This window comes from Salvelinus alpinus, chromosome 4 (genome assembly GCF_045679555.1).
Source record: "Salvelinus alpinus chromosome 4, SLU_Salpinus.1, whole genome shotgun sequence".
NCBI classification, from domain to species: domain Eukaryota; kingdom Metazoa; phylum Chordata; class Actinopteri; order Salmoniformes; family Salmonidae; genus Salvelinus; species Salvelinus alpinus.
The window spans coordinates 20,139,324-20,155,260 of NC_092089.1; the positions used below are offsets into that span (position 1 = coordinate 20,139,324).

The 15,937-nt window shown below is 46.0% G+C and overlaps 1 protein-coding gene across 1 annotated transcript in view; it reads left to right on the plus strand.

The window, feature by feature from the left end:
* Positions 1–2,154: 2,154 nt before the first annotated feature.
* Positions 2,155–15,937, plus strand: part of nkd2b (NKD inhibitor of WNT signaling pathway 2b) — a 69,475-nt gene continuing 55,692 nt past the window's right edge. The window contains exons 1-3 of the mRNA XM_071395926.1: positions 2,155–2,537; positions 2,663–2,689; positions 2,818–2,909. Coding sequence (XP_071252027.1) covers positions 2,513–2,537; positions 2,663–2,689; positions 2,818–2,909 — 144 coding nt within the window. The 5' untranslated portion in view covers positions 2,155–2,512. The remainder of the gene's footprint in view (positions 2,538–2,662; positions 2,690–2,817; positions 2,910–15,937) is intronic.

The following is a 15,937-nucleotide window of genomic DNA, read 5'->3' on the forward strand; positions in this document are numbered from 1 at the left end:
TAATGTTGGTCATGTGACTAGGGACTTGTTTAACTCCACCAGAATAAACTAACAGTTACGCTTTAAAAGGAGGAGACTGATGGATATTTGAGGCCTATTTTCAGAATGTTACCTTGCTTCTGTTTAGAGAACAATGGGTCTTCTTATAGAAGGTTTTGTTGTTGTTTGTATTTGGAGGAAACAAAGACGTTTGTGCATCCCAGATGGCACCAGGTAGGTCCTGGTCAAAAGTAGTGGTCAAATTCAACTCTGGACCTCGAAGCCAGTTCCCCCACCTTTTTTCATTGCTCCACTCTAATCAGGAACTGATTTAGACTGGGACACCAGTTGGGTGCAATGAATTATCTGGTAGAACAGATAACCAGCAGGCTCCGAACCTCATAGGGTAAGAGTTGAATAATAGCCCTGCTATAGGGAAGAGGTAGCCTGGAAACCTGATGGGGAATGTTATTGAATTCTACATCAGGCATGAATGAGCAGTTGGATCAGGAATGTGTCCTCTCACAACCTCTACAAGCCAAATGATATTTTCACTTCCTCTACCGGTTGTCCATGTGGTTGGTCCTTATTTGCAGGTAGCAATGTGAGACAATATACTTTCCACAGGAAAGTATAATTAAATCAACTTTCCAAAACACCGATAAGGCGTTCAGATCTCCATCACCTGAAGCATGCGCACAAGATGAAACTACATGGGCAACCCATGTATATGTAACAGTTTAGTCCGTCCCCTCGCCCCGACCCCTCGCCCCGACCCCTCGCCCCGTCCCCTCGCCCCGACCCCTCGCCCCGTCCCCTCGCCCCGACCCCTCGCCCCGACCCCTCGCCCCGACCCAGGCGCGAACCAGGGACCCTCTGCACACATCAACAACAGTCACCCACGAAGCATCGCTACCCATCGCTCCACAAAAGACGCGGCCCTTGCAGAGCAAGGGGAACCACTACTTCAAGGTCTCAGAGCAAGTGACGTCACCGATTGAAAGGCTATTAGCACGCACCACCGCTAACTAGCTAGCCATTTCACATCGGTTACATATAGACTACTGCCGAGCTGGTGCACATGTTTACATGGTTCTGCGCATGCTTCAGGTCATAGAAATCTGAACGCCTTATCGGTGTTTTGGAAAGTTGATTTAATTATACTTCCCTGTGCATATATTGTATCACATTCCTACCGGCGGAAGGACCAACTGCACGGAGTACAACCGGTAAAGTACGTTAAAATATAATTGAATTCAGCATTCTGGCTTGTAGAGGTTGAGAGAGGACCCTTTCCTGATCCAGACGCTCATTAATGCCTGATGGAGAATTCAATAACATTCACCATCAGGTTTCCAGGAAAAATACTTCTAGGGTGCTATTTGGGAAGTTGCCTTTGATAATCAGTGCTTGATTTGGACTGAAATAGGTACCGGTAGTCAGCTCCGGTGAGCCCAAGTCAAGCACTGTGGATAATGCAGATGTTGAGGATAGAGTGTTGAACAAAGGCTAACATTACATTCTGACAGACATCATACTCTCTTTGTATATTATACTCCCAAATGAATAGGGGAAAGTTAGTTATCAATATATTTTATTTATACTAGCAGGCTTTGATATTGAAACATTCGGAAAGGGTCAAGTTACAAGAGCTCTCCTATGCTGATTCAACAGTATGGACACAAACATGGCCTTATATCGAAATATACTGTATTTGGCAGTATTTCGTTTTTTTATCTGTTATTTCTTACATTATTAGGCCAGAATTTGTTTGGTGTTATTACATACAGCCTGGAAGAACTATTGGATATCAGAGCAGCGGTAACTCACCAGCACTACCAGCATTACGCCTATTCTACTGTATCTTAGTCTATGCCGCTCTGACATTGCTCGCCCAATATTTATATATTCTTAATTCCATTCCTTTACTTTAGATTTGTGTGTATTGTTGTGAAATTGTTAGATATTACTCTTAGGTATTACTGCACTGTTAGAGCTAGAAACACAAGCATTTCGCTACACCCGCAATAACATCTGCTAAACAGGTGTACATTTTTTTAATTTTTTATTTATTTGTGTTATACTGGAACAAAATCACCAGCAAAAGTAAATACCTGTTTGAAATCAGTCCAACAGGGGACGGTATTTAGCAGACACTTTGAGGGTGTATAGCCTACAGCCATGCCTACGACTCAGATTGAGCTGAGCGTCTCCTGCTCTGCGCGACGCTACCGCCAGACGGACACACGTTCTTCCATTCAGTCAGTCAGTTGGCTTGTCTGACGCTAAAGAGCAAGTCTACTATAGTCTCCCCTCTCTCGGGATTTGTTTTGAGAGAAAGCGCGTTGTTTCTGTAAGGCAAAAGAAAACATGTGTGTATATTGGTCATTTTGAATGCGCTTGGAGAAAATTACATTTGACTATTTTCTTGCAAAAACGCGGACACAATGTGACAATGTTGACCAGCAGACTGGGTTATCCATGACGGATTGGTAAAGAACTGTTCATTAATTAAGGAAAAAGGGACGTAGAAATGGGGAAACTTCAGTCCAAACATGGTAAGATATATCTCTTATAAACATGTTCATATGAATATTCCATACGGATTGATCATTGATGAATATTCTGTTCACATTGTAACGAATTTCTCATTTGAATTTCCATATTGTGCTGTGATCTAAAGCGGGCAAACGTAGAGAGAACCCCGAAGGTGAGAATAAACCTCCATCATCCTTTATAAATAACACATTAAACCTTGTTTTAAACCTTACATTATCTTATTATCTACACACAAGTTAATATCATTGATATTCATTATAATTTCCCCCCGATTTGTAGGAGACAGTTTTGTTGTGAACGCTTTCCTCCGAAGAGCGATGGAAGAATGTGAGAGATACAGCTCCTCAGATCACAAACTGAACAACATTCAGGTAAGAAACGAAACACTTGTATTTTACACCTTTAAAAAAAATGTTTTCCTATGTGCTTTCTTGGATAAAATGATACAAAATAAGAGTAATTATAAGAATGTGGCTAATGATTATAATGATTTGGATACTGAAAATAATGATAATAATAATAATAATTTGATAATAGTCTATTATAATTAAAATACATTACTCTTTAACACAGGTTGAGAAGTTTGTATTTTCAAATTGCCCATATTAGATGGTCCATAGATGGTCTACAGTTGTGATCAGTTGTGATTACAAGTTCCTCTAATGCTGCCCCAGGAGGACAAATCAATGAACTCCTTCATGATTCAGACATCATTTGGGGACTAGCGCTTCATAAAATGCAATCGATATTAAGATTTATATCCAAAATCTCGAGGTTGTTTTCTAGCATTTATTTTGTATGTTTTCAAGTCATGTTTTTTCCTCCTAGAAACGTGTAGAGATGTAGTAAAACATGGCCTAAGAGTTGGTGACTGAAGGGGAACGTTTGCACTACTTCATTTAGAAAAGGACACAGACTGGGGTGTGGTCTCAGTCTGTCTGGCAGTTCCAGGTTGTCAGAAGTGCAGTGTTGTATAATCCCTGTCCCTCTACCTGCAGATTAAATGCTCTCTCTACCACACACTAGCAGAAAAAAACTCTTTGTGATCTACAGTCATTAAGTAAGCATTCAAAGGCCTTTGCAAAGACATGTTGATGTGTATGAAGTTGCAGATTTTAGTTGTTGTTTCTGTCATATCTGGCACTGGGACAACAGTGCTGTGGTTATTCCTCTGGCTGGGCTGCATGCTGGGGAGGTAACAGCCTGTCTGGGCTGCATGTTGGGGAGGTAACAGCCTGTCTGGGCTGCATGTTGGGGAGGTAACAGCCTGGCTGGGCTGCATGCTGGGGAGGTAACAGCCTGGCTGGGCTGCATGCTGGGGAGGTAACAGCCTGGCTGAGATGCATGCTGGGGAGGTAACAGCCTGGCTGGGCTGCATGCTGGGGAGGTAACAGCCTGGCTGGGCTGCATGCTGGGGAGGTAACAGCCTGGCTGGGCTGCATGCTGGGGAGGTAACAGCCTGTCTGGGCTGCATGCTGGGGAGATAACAGACTGGCTGGGCTGCATGCTGGGGAGATAACAGACTGGCTGGGCTGCATGCTGGGGAGGTAACAGCCTGTCTGGGCTGCATGCTGGGGAGGTAACAGCCTGGCTGAGATGCATGCTGGGGAGGTAACAGCCTGGCTGAGATGCATGCTGGGGAGGTAACAGCCTGGCTGAGCTGCATGCTGGGGAGGTAACAGCCTGGCTGGGCTGCATGCTGGGGAGGTAACAGCCTGGCTGAGCTGCATGCTGGGGAGGTAACAGCCTGGCTGAGCTGCATGCTGGGGAGGTAACAGCCTGGCTGAGCTGCATGCTGGGGAGGTAACAGCCTGGCTGGGCTGCATGCTGGGGAGGTAACAGCCTGTCTGGGCTGCATGCTGGGGAGGTAACAGCCTGGCTGGGCTGCATGCTGGGGAGGTAACAGCCTGGCTGGGCTGCATGCTGGGGAGGTAACAGCCTGGCTGAGCTGCATGCTGGGGAGGTAACAGCCTGGCTGGGCTGCATGCTGGGGAGGTAACAGCCTGGCTGGGCTGCATGCTGGGGAGGTAACAGCCTGGCTGGGCTGCATGCTGGGGAGGTAACAGCCTGGCTGGGCTGCATGCTGGGGAGGTAACAGCCTGGCTGGGGAGGTAACAGCCTGGCTGGGCTGCATGCTGGGGAGGTAACAGCCTGGCTGAGCTGCATGCTGGGGAGGTAACAGCCTGGCTGAGCTGCATGCTGGGGAGGTAACAGCCTGGCTGAGCTGCATGCTGGGGAGGTAACAGCCTGGCTGAGCTGCATGCTGGGGAGGTAACAGCCTGGCTGGGGAGGTAACAGCCTGGCTGGGCTGCATGCTGGGGAGGTAACAGCCTGGCTGGGCTGCATGTTGGGGAGGTAACAGCCTGTCTGGGCTGCATGCTGGGGAGGTAACAGCCTGGCTGGGCTGCATGTTGGGGAGGTAACAGCCTGTCTGGGCTGCATGCTGGGGAGGTAACAGCCTGGCTGGGCTGCATGCTGGGGAGGTAACAGCCTGGCTGGGCTGCATGCTGGGGAGGTAACAGCCTGGCTGGGCTGCATGCTGGGGAGGTAACAGCCTGGCTGGGCTGCATGCTGGGGAGGTAACAGCCTGGCTGGGGAGGTAACAGCCTGGCTGGGCTGCATGCTGGGGAGGTAACAGCCTGTCTGGGCTGCATGCTGGGGAGGTAACAGACTGGCTGGGATTCATATTAGACAGGTTATAACATCCTGGCTTGGCTGCATATTGAAGAGGTTATAACAGCCTTGCTGGGATACAAATAGGAGAGGTTATAACAGCCTCGCTGGGATACAAATTGGAGAGGTTATAACAGCCTCGCTGGGCTGCATGCTGGGGAGGCTATAACATCCTCGCTGGGCTGCATGCTGGGGAGGCTATAACATCCTCGCTGGGCTGCATGCTGGGGAGGCTATAACATCCTCGCTGGGCTGCATGCTGGGGAGGCTATAACATCCTCGCTGGGCTGCATGCTGGGGAGGCTATAACATCCTCGCTGGGCTGCATGCTGGGGAGGCTATAACATCCTCGCTGGGCTGCATGCTGGGGAGGCTATAACATCCTTAAATGGGAAATCTGCAGTTGTTACTTCCATTTTTGGACTTATAAATGAATGATATGCACCCATTGATTCTAGAAGAATATAACTTATAAATGCCTCATGAGCTTAGTTCAACTGTCGTACCCCATCAGAATATAATGGATGGTCAGTCCTTGCATCCATAGCTCTGTCTATGAATTTGAGAGTGGTTAAATGTCTCCAACTTCATCCTTCAGATTTTTAGCAAAACCGTGGCGGGGAGTACACTTTGTTATTGTTTCAACTGCTGATTGGCTCTTTAAGCCCTCTGGGGAGCTTTGGTTGTGTCTTATTCTCAATGCCTCCTATTATAGTCAGCTCCCAGCGGGCAGCCTCCTCTCTCTCTCTCTCTCTCTCTCCATGGCATAATATTACATCACTTCAATTAGCATGTCATGTTGAGGGGTGCGACGGGGCAAAGAGCCTTCATACCAGGGTCCCGGTCTAAAGTAGTGCACTATATAGGGAATGGGGCTCTGGTCTAAAGTTGTGCACTATAGAGGGAATAGGGTGCCATTTGGAACAGAACCATTCAGACAGGAATTATGAGCAGTTGGTTCACTCAGAGGTAGTGACGTGGGTCCCGTTAAGGTGGGTGGCTGTATGGCTGTCATGTCTGTAATACTGCAGGAGTTATGGATCGTATCAGAGGGTTATTACCGCCCACTCAGGGCAAATTAAAAGACAGCTTTCCTCCACTTCACAGGAATTCCTGCTCACACTCCCCCCTAAGGGTGAAAACCACCACAGACAGACAGACGCAGACAAACACACACACACACACACACACACACACACACACACACACACACACACACTACTGATTCAGAGGGGTTGGATTAAATGTGGAAGACACATTTCGGTTAAATGAATTCAGCTGTGCAACTGACTAGTTATCCCCTTTACCTTCCCTTTCCCCATATCCCATACACACATAACATGCACACACATGCATACTGACGCCACACACACATTCACACACACTTTTACACTCATACGCTGCTGCTAGTCATTTTACCCCTACATACAGAACATAGCTACCTCAATTACCTCGTACCCCTGCACATCGACCCAGTACTGGTACTCCCTGTATATAGCCATGTTATTTTCTACTCCCTGTATACAGCCATGTTATTTTCTACTTCCTGTATATAGCCATGTTATTTTCTACTTCCTGTATATAGCCATGTTATTTTCTACTTCCTGTATATGGCCATGTTATTTTCTACTTCCTGTATATAGCCATGTTATTTTCTACTTCCTGTATATGGCCATGTTATTTTCTACTTCCTGTATATAGCCATGTTATTTTCTACTTCCTGTATATGGCCATGTTATTTTCTACTTCCTGTATATGGCCATGTTATTTTCTACTTCCTGTATATAGCCATGTTATTTTCTACTCCCTGTATATAGATAACCAAGTTATTTTTACTTGTTATTTTTATTTGTTATATGATATGAGTGGGACCAGCCCACCTCCGAAAGCCTAATAACAACCCAGCATATGCTGTGTGTGTGTGTGTGTGTGTGTGTGTGTGTGTGTGTGTGTGTGTGTGTGTGTGTGTGTGTGTGTGTGTGTGTGTGTGTGTGTGTGTGTGTGTGTGTGTGTGTGCATGGAGTCAGTGCAAGAGAGGGACCTAAAAATGCGTCAATGCGGGTACTCCTGATAGCCATTTGATTAGCTATTTAGCTGTCTTGTTTAGAAGTCTTATGGCTTGGGGGTAGAAGCTGTTCAGGATCCTGTTGGTTCCAGTCTTGGTGTATTGGTACCGCTTGCCGTGTCGTAGCAGAGAGAACAGTCTGTGGCTTGGGTGGCTGGAGTCTTTGACAATTTTCTGGGGCCTACCCCATGTAGCGCCTTGCGGTCGAATGCCAAGCAGTTGCCATACCAAGAGGTGATGCAGCCAGTCAAGATGCTCTCGATGGTGCAACTGTAGAACTATTTGAGGATCTGAGGGCCAATGCCAAATCTTTTCAGCCTCCTGAGGGGGAAGAGGCGTTGCCGTGCCTCCTGAGGGGGAAGAGGCGTTGCCGTGCCTCCTGAGGGGGAAGAGGCGTTGCCGTGCCTCCTGAGGGGGAAGAGGCGTTGCCGTGCCTCCTGAGGGGGAAGAGGCGTTGCCGTGCCTCCTGAGGGGGAAGAGGCGTTGTCGTGCCCTCTTCACCACTGTGTGGGTGTGTTTGGACCATGATATGTCCTTAGTGATGTGGACACCGAGGAACTTGAAAGCTCTCGACCCGCTCCACTACAGCCCTGTTGATGTGAATAGGGGCGTGCTCGGCCCTCCGTTTCCTGTAGTCCACAATGAGTTCCTTTGACTTTCTGACGTTGAGGGAGAGGTTGTTGTCCTGGCACCACACTGTAAGGTCTCTGACCTTTTAATCTCATCTAGCCAAGACTTGTTTTTCCTGTTGCCTTTGAATTTGCTCTGTGTAGGGAGTGGATGAATTGTGTGGATACAGAGGGATTAAATGCAATCTGGTTACTGCATAGGTATTGCATAGTACGGCATAGCTTGGTTAGTCTGGACATAGATCCATAGATCTCACACCTGCATATCAATGCTGCACTAAATTGTTTCATTTCTCAACGTTGCTCTTTTTAAAAGGGGGTAGGGTGCCGTCTTCCGGTGTCTTTTTGGTTTATATTTTTGGTTGTACAACAGTCTGAGTTACTTTATTCATAAATCTAATTGGATTTGATCTGGGCCTCTAATTCAAATGGTTTTCATAGGTCGGTGCTGTGCCTGTCACCTCATATTCTGCACCATTGTTCCATAGAACAAGGAAAGAAGTAACTAACTGACTAACTAACTTCCTGTTTAAATGAATGACAGCATTAGACAGGAGTAGTACTCTGCATCCCCTTTGACATGTATATTTGCTGAAATAAGAATATGATCTCACCTGGGGTTCCCCTTTATATGGTGTTATTGTACTTCAAATACCCAGCCTTTCACTAGACTCTGTAGGATTAATACCCAACCTTTCACTAGACTCTGTAGGATTAATACCCAACCTTTCACTAGACTCTGTAGGATTAATACCCAGCCTTTCACTAGACTCTAGGATTAATACCCAGCCTTTCGCTAGGCTCTGTAGGATTAATACCCAGCCTTTCGCTAGGCTCTGTAGGATTAATACCCAGCCTTTCACTAGACTCTGTAGGATTAATACCCAACCTTTCACTAGACTCTGTAGGATTAATACCCAGCCTTTCGCTAGGCTCTGTAGGATTAATACCCAGCCTTTCACTAGACTCTGTAGGATTAATACCCAGCCTTTCACTAGACTCTGTAATATTAATACCCAGCCTTTCGCTAGACTCTGTAGGATTAATACCCAGCCTTTCACTAGACTCTGTAGGATTAATACCCAACCTTTCACTAGGCTGTAGGATTAATACCCAGCCTTTCGCTAGACTCTGTAGGATTAATACCCAACCTTTCACTAGACTCTGTAGGATTAATACCCAACCTTTCACTAGGCTCTGTAGAATTAATACCCAACCTTTCACTAGGCTCTGTAGGATTAATACCCAACCTTTCACTAGACTCTGTAGGATTAATACCCAACCTTTCACTAGGCTCTGTAGGATTAATACCCAACCTTTCGCTAGGCTGTAGGATTAATACCCAACCTTTCACTAGGCTCTGTAGGATTAATACCCAACCTTTCACTAGACTCTGTAGGATTAATACCCAACCTTTCACTAGGCTCTGTAGAATTAATATCCAACCTTTCACTAGGCTCTGTAGGATTAATACCCAACCTTTCACTAGACTCTGTAGGATTAATACCCAACCTTTCACTAGACTCTGTAGGATTAATACCCAACCTTTCACTAGGCTGTAGGATTAATACCCAACCTTTCACTGGGCTCTGTAGGATTAATACCCAACCTTTCGCTAGGCTGTAGGATGAATACCCAGACTTTCACTAGGCTGTAGGATGTGTTGGTAGAGTACAGGGAAAAGAATCCCATTGGAAGGTTGGAGCCCACACACTGTTTACATTAGTTACGCAATGACTCCTCTCACATTATTGGGTGATGCTGTGTGGTTTTGTTTTTATTTGTAAGTAGTGACAAAACAACAAAATAGAATCAGAGGTCTTGGCGGTTGGGCAACATTCCTTCCTGCTCCCTCTCCCCTCAGACCCCCTCTCCCTCCATCCCCCAGGAGAGAGGGAGTAGAGGAATTGAGAAAGAGAGGGAGTAGAGGAATTGAGAAAGAGAGGGAGTAGAGGGATTGAGAAAGAGAGGGTAGAGGGGTGAGGGCTCCCTGGCTCCAGTGATATCAGAACCCTAATATAACTCTGCTCAACTCTTTGAAGTTGAGGCCAGACAGCTAAGGAATCCCCCCCCCCCCCCTCCTAGCCTCCTAGCCTCCTAGCCTCTCTGACAATGGGGAGGGGAGAGCCAAACAACAAGCATTTGGCTAGCTAGCTAGCTTCTACAAACCTGGCTAGCTAGCTAGCTTCTACAAACCTGGCTAGCTAGCTAGCTTCTACAAACCTGGCTAGCTAGCTAGCTTCTACAAACCTGGCTAGCTAGCTAGCTTCTACAAACCTGGCTAGCTAGCTAGCTTCTACAAACCCGGCTAGCTAGCTAGCTTCTACAAACCTGGCTAGCTAGCTAGCTAGCTTCTACAAACCCATTCTGGAACCATGCTCCTTTTATCTGTCTGTCCGCCCGTCTGTCTGTATGTATGTATGTCTGTCTGCTGTCTTTCCCTCTCTCCCCCTGTCCCTCCCCCTGTCCCTCCCCCTGTCTCTCCCCCTGTCCCTCCCCTGTCTGTCCCCCTGTCTGTCCACCTGTCTGTCCCCCTGTCTGTCTGTCCACCTGTCTGTCCCCCTGTCTGTCTGTCCCCCTGTCTGTCCCCCTGTCTGTCTGTCCCCCTGTCTGTCTGTCCCCCATAATAATAACAACTAATCAACCTGGTCAATCCAGTCTGATTGAACTATATGATCAACATGTCCATCTGGCCAAGCTTCTGTTGAATCAGTGGATGGGTAGAAGAGGTGATTAGAAGAGAGGATGGTTCAGTGTTTATCCAACCATGCCTTTATTCGTCTTGGTCGTTGGTTCAGATGCTTGACTATGTGTGTGGTCTTTCTACGTCTGCAACAAGAGATGCCGTCTCTATTGAATCCCTAGGGTTCTCCTCCCGGGTTGTTCAGTGTGCTCTCAGTGACCATGTTGGCCTGATTCTTTTATATTAACGTTTGACCACAACCACTGTAGCCATTGTAGGAAACACCACAACTAAGATTGTTAATGCTATAGATCATTTGTATTTTGTTCATCAAACATACTTGGCTGAACCAGTAGTACAATCATATGGAGTTGGTAAGGACAAACTGTATTCACTAGAGACAGGTATTCAGATTCAAAAACAGGAACTAGTATCTTTAATAATACTCCTGGTGGTTAAATATAGTAAATGAATGACTTGTGATGTGTCCATAAATAGTAAACAAGCTATTCGTTAAGGGTTTACGACGGCAACACAAACACACAGGGCTAAGTGTTGATTCTGTAGTAGGATACATGTCAGGGAGGGTTTTAGCTGGCTGGCTCTCAGCCCTAGAAACATAATCCTCCTCTCCTCCCCAGGCTTCAGTGGAGGGGAAGAAAGAGGATTGTGATGCAGCACGACGATTTGGCCCTATCTGGGAAACGCAGGCAGACGATATCTTGACGCTTCTTTGCAGGTGTTCAAGACAAGTCATACCTTTCTAGGTACCTGGCATAACAGGGAAATAGCACTGGCCAGATCAAAGTGACAGGTGAATTTGAGAGCCAAGATAAGAGCAGTGACTGTGAGTGAGTACAGTAGACTGCCATTCAAAGCTACCCTCCCCACACTCTTTTAACCTGTGTCCCAAATGGCACCCTATTCCCTTCATAGAGCACTACTTTTGACCAGAGCCCTATGGAAACCTGTAGTTATCCAGTTAGGTCTCTGTACATTCACCAGCCCTGTAGTTATCTAGCTAGGTCTCTGTACATTCACCAACCCTGCAGTTATCTAGCTAGGTCTCTGCACATTCACCGGGCGGTGGGACAGAGAGTTCTGTGAAGGTTCACTGTACCTTATTCACTCCTGGAAACATCAACAGTGTCAACACACATACACACACACACACACACACACACACACACACACACACACACACACACACACACACACACACACACACACACACACACACACACGTACAGAAGCATGCACGCACAGACACACACACACTTTTGGACTACTTCTTAGGGACATGCTCGGATGCCAAAATAACAACAGACTTATTCATCTTTCCAACATGTTCTTTGTGCCAGACTTCCCAGAGCTCTAGCCCCATTAAGAGGCAGCGTGTCAACACTGAGCTCTAGCCCCATGAAGAGGCAGCGTGTCAACACTGAGCTCTAGCCCCATGAAGAGGCAGCGTGTCAACACTGAGCTCTAGCCCCATTAAGAGGCAGCGTGTCAACACTGAGCTCTAACCCCATTAAGAGGCAGCGTGTCAACACTGAGCTCTAGCCCCATTAAGAGGCAGCGTGTCAACACTGAGCTCTAACCCCATTAAGAGGCAGCGTGTCAACACTGAGCTCTAACCCCATTAAGAGGCAGCGTGTCAACACTGAGCTCTAGCCCCATTAAGAGGCAGCGTGTCAACACTGAGCTCTAGCCCCATTAAGAGGCAGCGTGTCAACACTGAGCTCTAGCCCAATTAAGAGGCAGCGTGTCAACACTGAGCTCTAGCCCCATTAAGAGGCAGCGTGTCAACACTGAGCTTTAGCCCCATTAAGAGGCAGCGTGTCAACACTGAGCTCTAAACCCCATTAAGAGGCAGCGTGTCAACACTGAGCTCTAACCCCATGAAGAGGCATTGTGTCAACACTGAGCTCTAGCCCCATTAAGAGGCAGCGTGTCAACACTGAGCTCTAACCCCATTAAGAGGCAGCGTGTCAACACTGAGCTCTAGCCCCATGAAGAGGCAGCGTGTCAACACTGAGCTCTAGCCCCATTCAAGATGCGCTATGCAGGGGCTTCCTGAGTGGCGCAGCGGTCTAAGGCACCGCATCGCAGGTCTTGAGGCATCACTACAGCCCTGGTTTGATTCCAGGCAGGTGTCACAGCCGGCCGTGACCGGGAGACCCAATTGGCCCAGCGTCGTCCAGGGTAGGAGAGGGTTTGGTGCTCTAGCGAGTCCTTGTGGCGGGCCGGGCGCCTGCAAGCTGACTTTGGTCACCATTTGGACGGTGTTTCCTCCGACACATTGGTGCGACTGGCTTCCGGGTTAAGCAAGCAGTGTGTCAAGAGGCAGTGCGGCTTGGCAGGGTCGTGTTTCAGAGGACGCATGGCTCTCGACCTTCGCCTCTCCCGAGTCCGTAGGGGAGTTGCAGCGATGAGACAAGACTGCAACTACCAATTGGATATCACAAAATAAAAATAAAATAAATATGCACTATGCAGAATTCGCTCTGCCATTTCCTGGTTGCTAAAATTCTAATTGTTCAACTGATTTCAGTTCATGTGACAAAACAAGAAAGTATAGTGTAGAGAATCATTGTACCCTCTAAACCAAAACCTACACCGAAGTAAAGGATGCCAAAAAGTTAAGAACGGGGAGCATAGAAATAGTGCACATAGAACATATCTACCGCTTCTTTGGCTTGCTTTCAATGAGAATGACAGATCTATAACACACATTTCTATGTGAATTTGGTCGCCCAAAAAAGAACATATTTCACTTTTAAGAGGCAGTGTGTCAACACTTTGAAGCCGCAAACAAAGACCATTATTACTCAACTTGAAAGGTGGAGAATGACTACATCCCAAATGACACCCTATTCCCTTTATAGTGCACTACTTTTGACAAGGGCCCATTGATTTTCATAAGGCTCTGGTCAAAAGTAGAGCACTAAACAGGGAATAGGGTGCCATTTGGGATGCAAACAGTTAGGGATTACTTTCAGTTTTCAGGATGTGCCAATACGGGAAAAAGAACATACCTAAATGTTAAGATAGCTTGACAGACTTTTATTCTCTCATTGAAGATGTACTGTAATTATAGGATAGGATACAGTACAAGACTGAGAGTGTGGTTTGTTCTTTGTAATTGAATTGGGAATAAGTCTATGGGTTAACTTTGATAATTTTTTTTGTTTGTTTTCAAAAGTCTACAAGTGGTACAAGTCTGTTTTTATGTGCAGGTTACCTGGTCAGGTATAAATACTGCTTTGTTGTTTGAGAATCTTAAATGATACGTGTTTCCCTTTTGGCTTCAATAATGTGCCCTCTTTATAATGTTCTATGGGGTAGTTTCCCGGACACAGATTACGCCAGTGGAGGCTGGTGAGGGGAGGACGGCTCATAATAATGTCTGGAACGGAGCCAATGGAATGGCATCAAACACATGGAAACCTTGTGTTTGATGTTTTTGATACCATTCCACAGATTTTTCTCCAGCCAATACCACAAGCCCGTCCTCCCCAATTAAGGTGCCACCAACCTCCTGTGGATTATGCCTAGTCCTAGACTAAAAAGTATGTAAAAAAAAAGAAGCATGTTGAGGACTAGGCTGCCAACCTCTGTGTCAGAGAAACCAGCCAGAGTGTCACACAGGTGGTTCTTATTAAGACTGAGGTGCAGCCTCAGATGAAGCCTTTCCCTTTAGTGAATGAAATTCTGTTTTTTGACCGTTCATGCTCAAGAAAGGGATGTTTTGTTTGGACGCTCTTCCCTTCAGGCATTTGCTTCCATTTTATACTCAAAATGTTAATTTTGAGTTAGCAGTATTTGGTTTGGATATGTGGCAAGGATATCTGGGTAATTTAAAATCTGTCGCCATCAACTGACATCTTTTTTCTACTGTTATAGCACACCGAGCACTCGGTTGGTCTCTGCTATACCCGCACTTATTAATACTGTTCATTACCTGACAACATATAGTCCTACTGTACTGACCTGACAACAGGTACATATAGTCCTACTGTACTGACCTGACAACATATAGTCTGACTGTAGTGACCTGACAACATGTACATATAGTCCTACTGTAGTGACCTGACAACATGTACATATAGTCCTACTGTAGTGATCTGACAACATGTACATATAGTCCTACTGTAGTGACCTGACAACATATAGTCCGACTGTAGTGACCTGACAACATGTACATATAGTCCTACTGTAGTGACCTGACAACATATAGTCCTACTGTACTGACCTGACAACATATAGTCCGACTGTAGTGACCTGACAACATGTACATATAGTCCTACTGTAGTGACCTGACAACATATAGTCCTACTGTACTGACCTGACAACATGTACATATAGTCCTACTGTGGTGATCTGACAACATGTACATATAGTCCTACTGTACTGACCTGACAACATATAGTCCGACTGTAGTGACCTGACAACATGTACATATAGTCCTACTGTAGTGACCTGACAACATGTACATATAGTCCTACTGTAGTGACCTGACAACATGTACATATAGTCCTACTGTAGTGACCTGACAACATGTACATATAGTCCTACTGTAGTGACCTGACAACATGTACATATAGTCCTACTGTAGTGACATGACAACATGTACATATAGTCCTACTGTAGTGACCTGACAACATATAGTCCTACTGTAGTGTCCTGACAACATGTACATATAGTCCTACTGTAGTGACCTGACAACATATAGTCCTACTGTACTGACCTGACAACATGTACATATAGTCCTACTGTAGTGACCTGACAACATGTACATATTGTCCTACTGTAGTGACCTAACAACATATAGTCCTACTGTACTGACCTGACAACATGTACATATAGTCCTACTGTACTGACCTGACAACATATAGTCCGACTGTAGTGACCTGACAACATGTACATATAGTCCTACTGTACTGACCTGACAACATGTACATATAGTCCTACTGTACTGTCCTGACAACATGTACATATAGTCCTACTGTAGTGACCTGACAACATATAGTCCTACTGTACTGACCTGACAACATGTACATATAATCCTACTGTAGTGTCCTGACAACATGTACATATAGTCCTACTGTAGTGACCTGACAACATATAGTCCTACTGTACTGACCTGACAACATGTACATATAGTCCTACTGTACTGACCTGACAACATATAGTCCTACTGTAGTGTCCTGACAACATGTACATATAGTCCTACTGTGGTGATCTGACAACATGTACATATAGTCCTACTGTAGTGCCCTGACAACATGTACATACAGTCCTACTGTAGTGTCCTGACAACATGTACATATAGTACTACTGTACTGA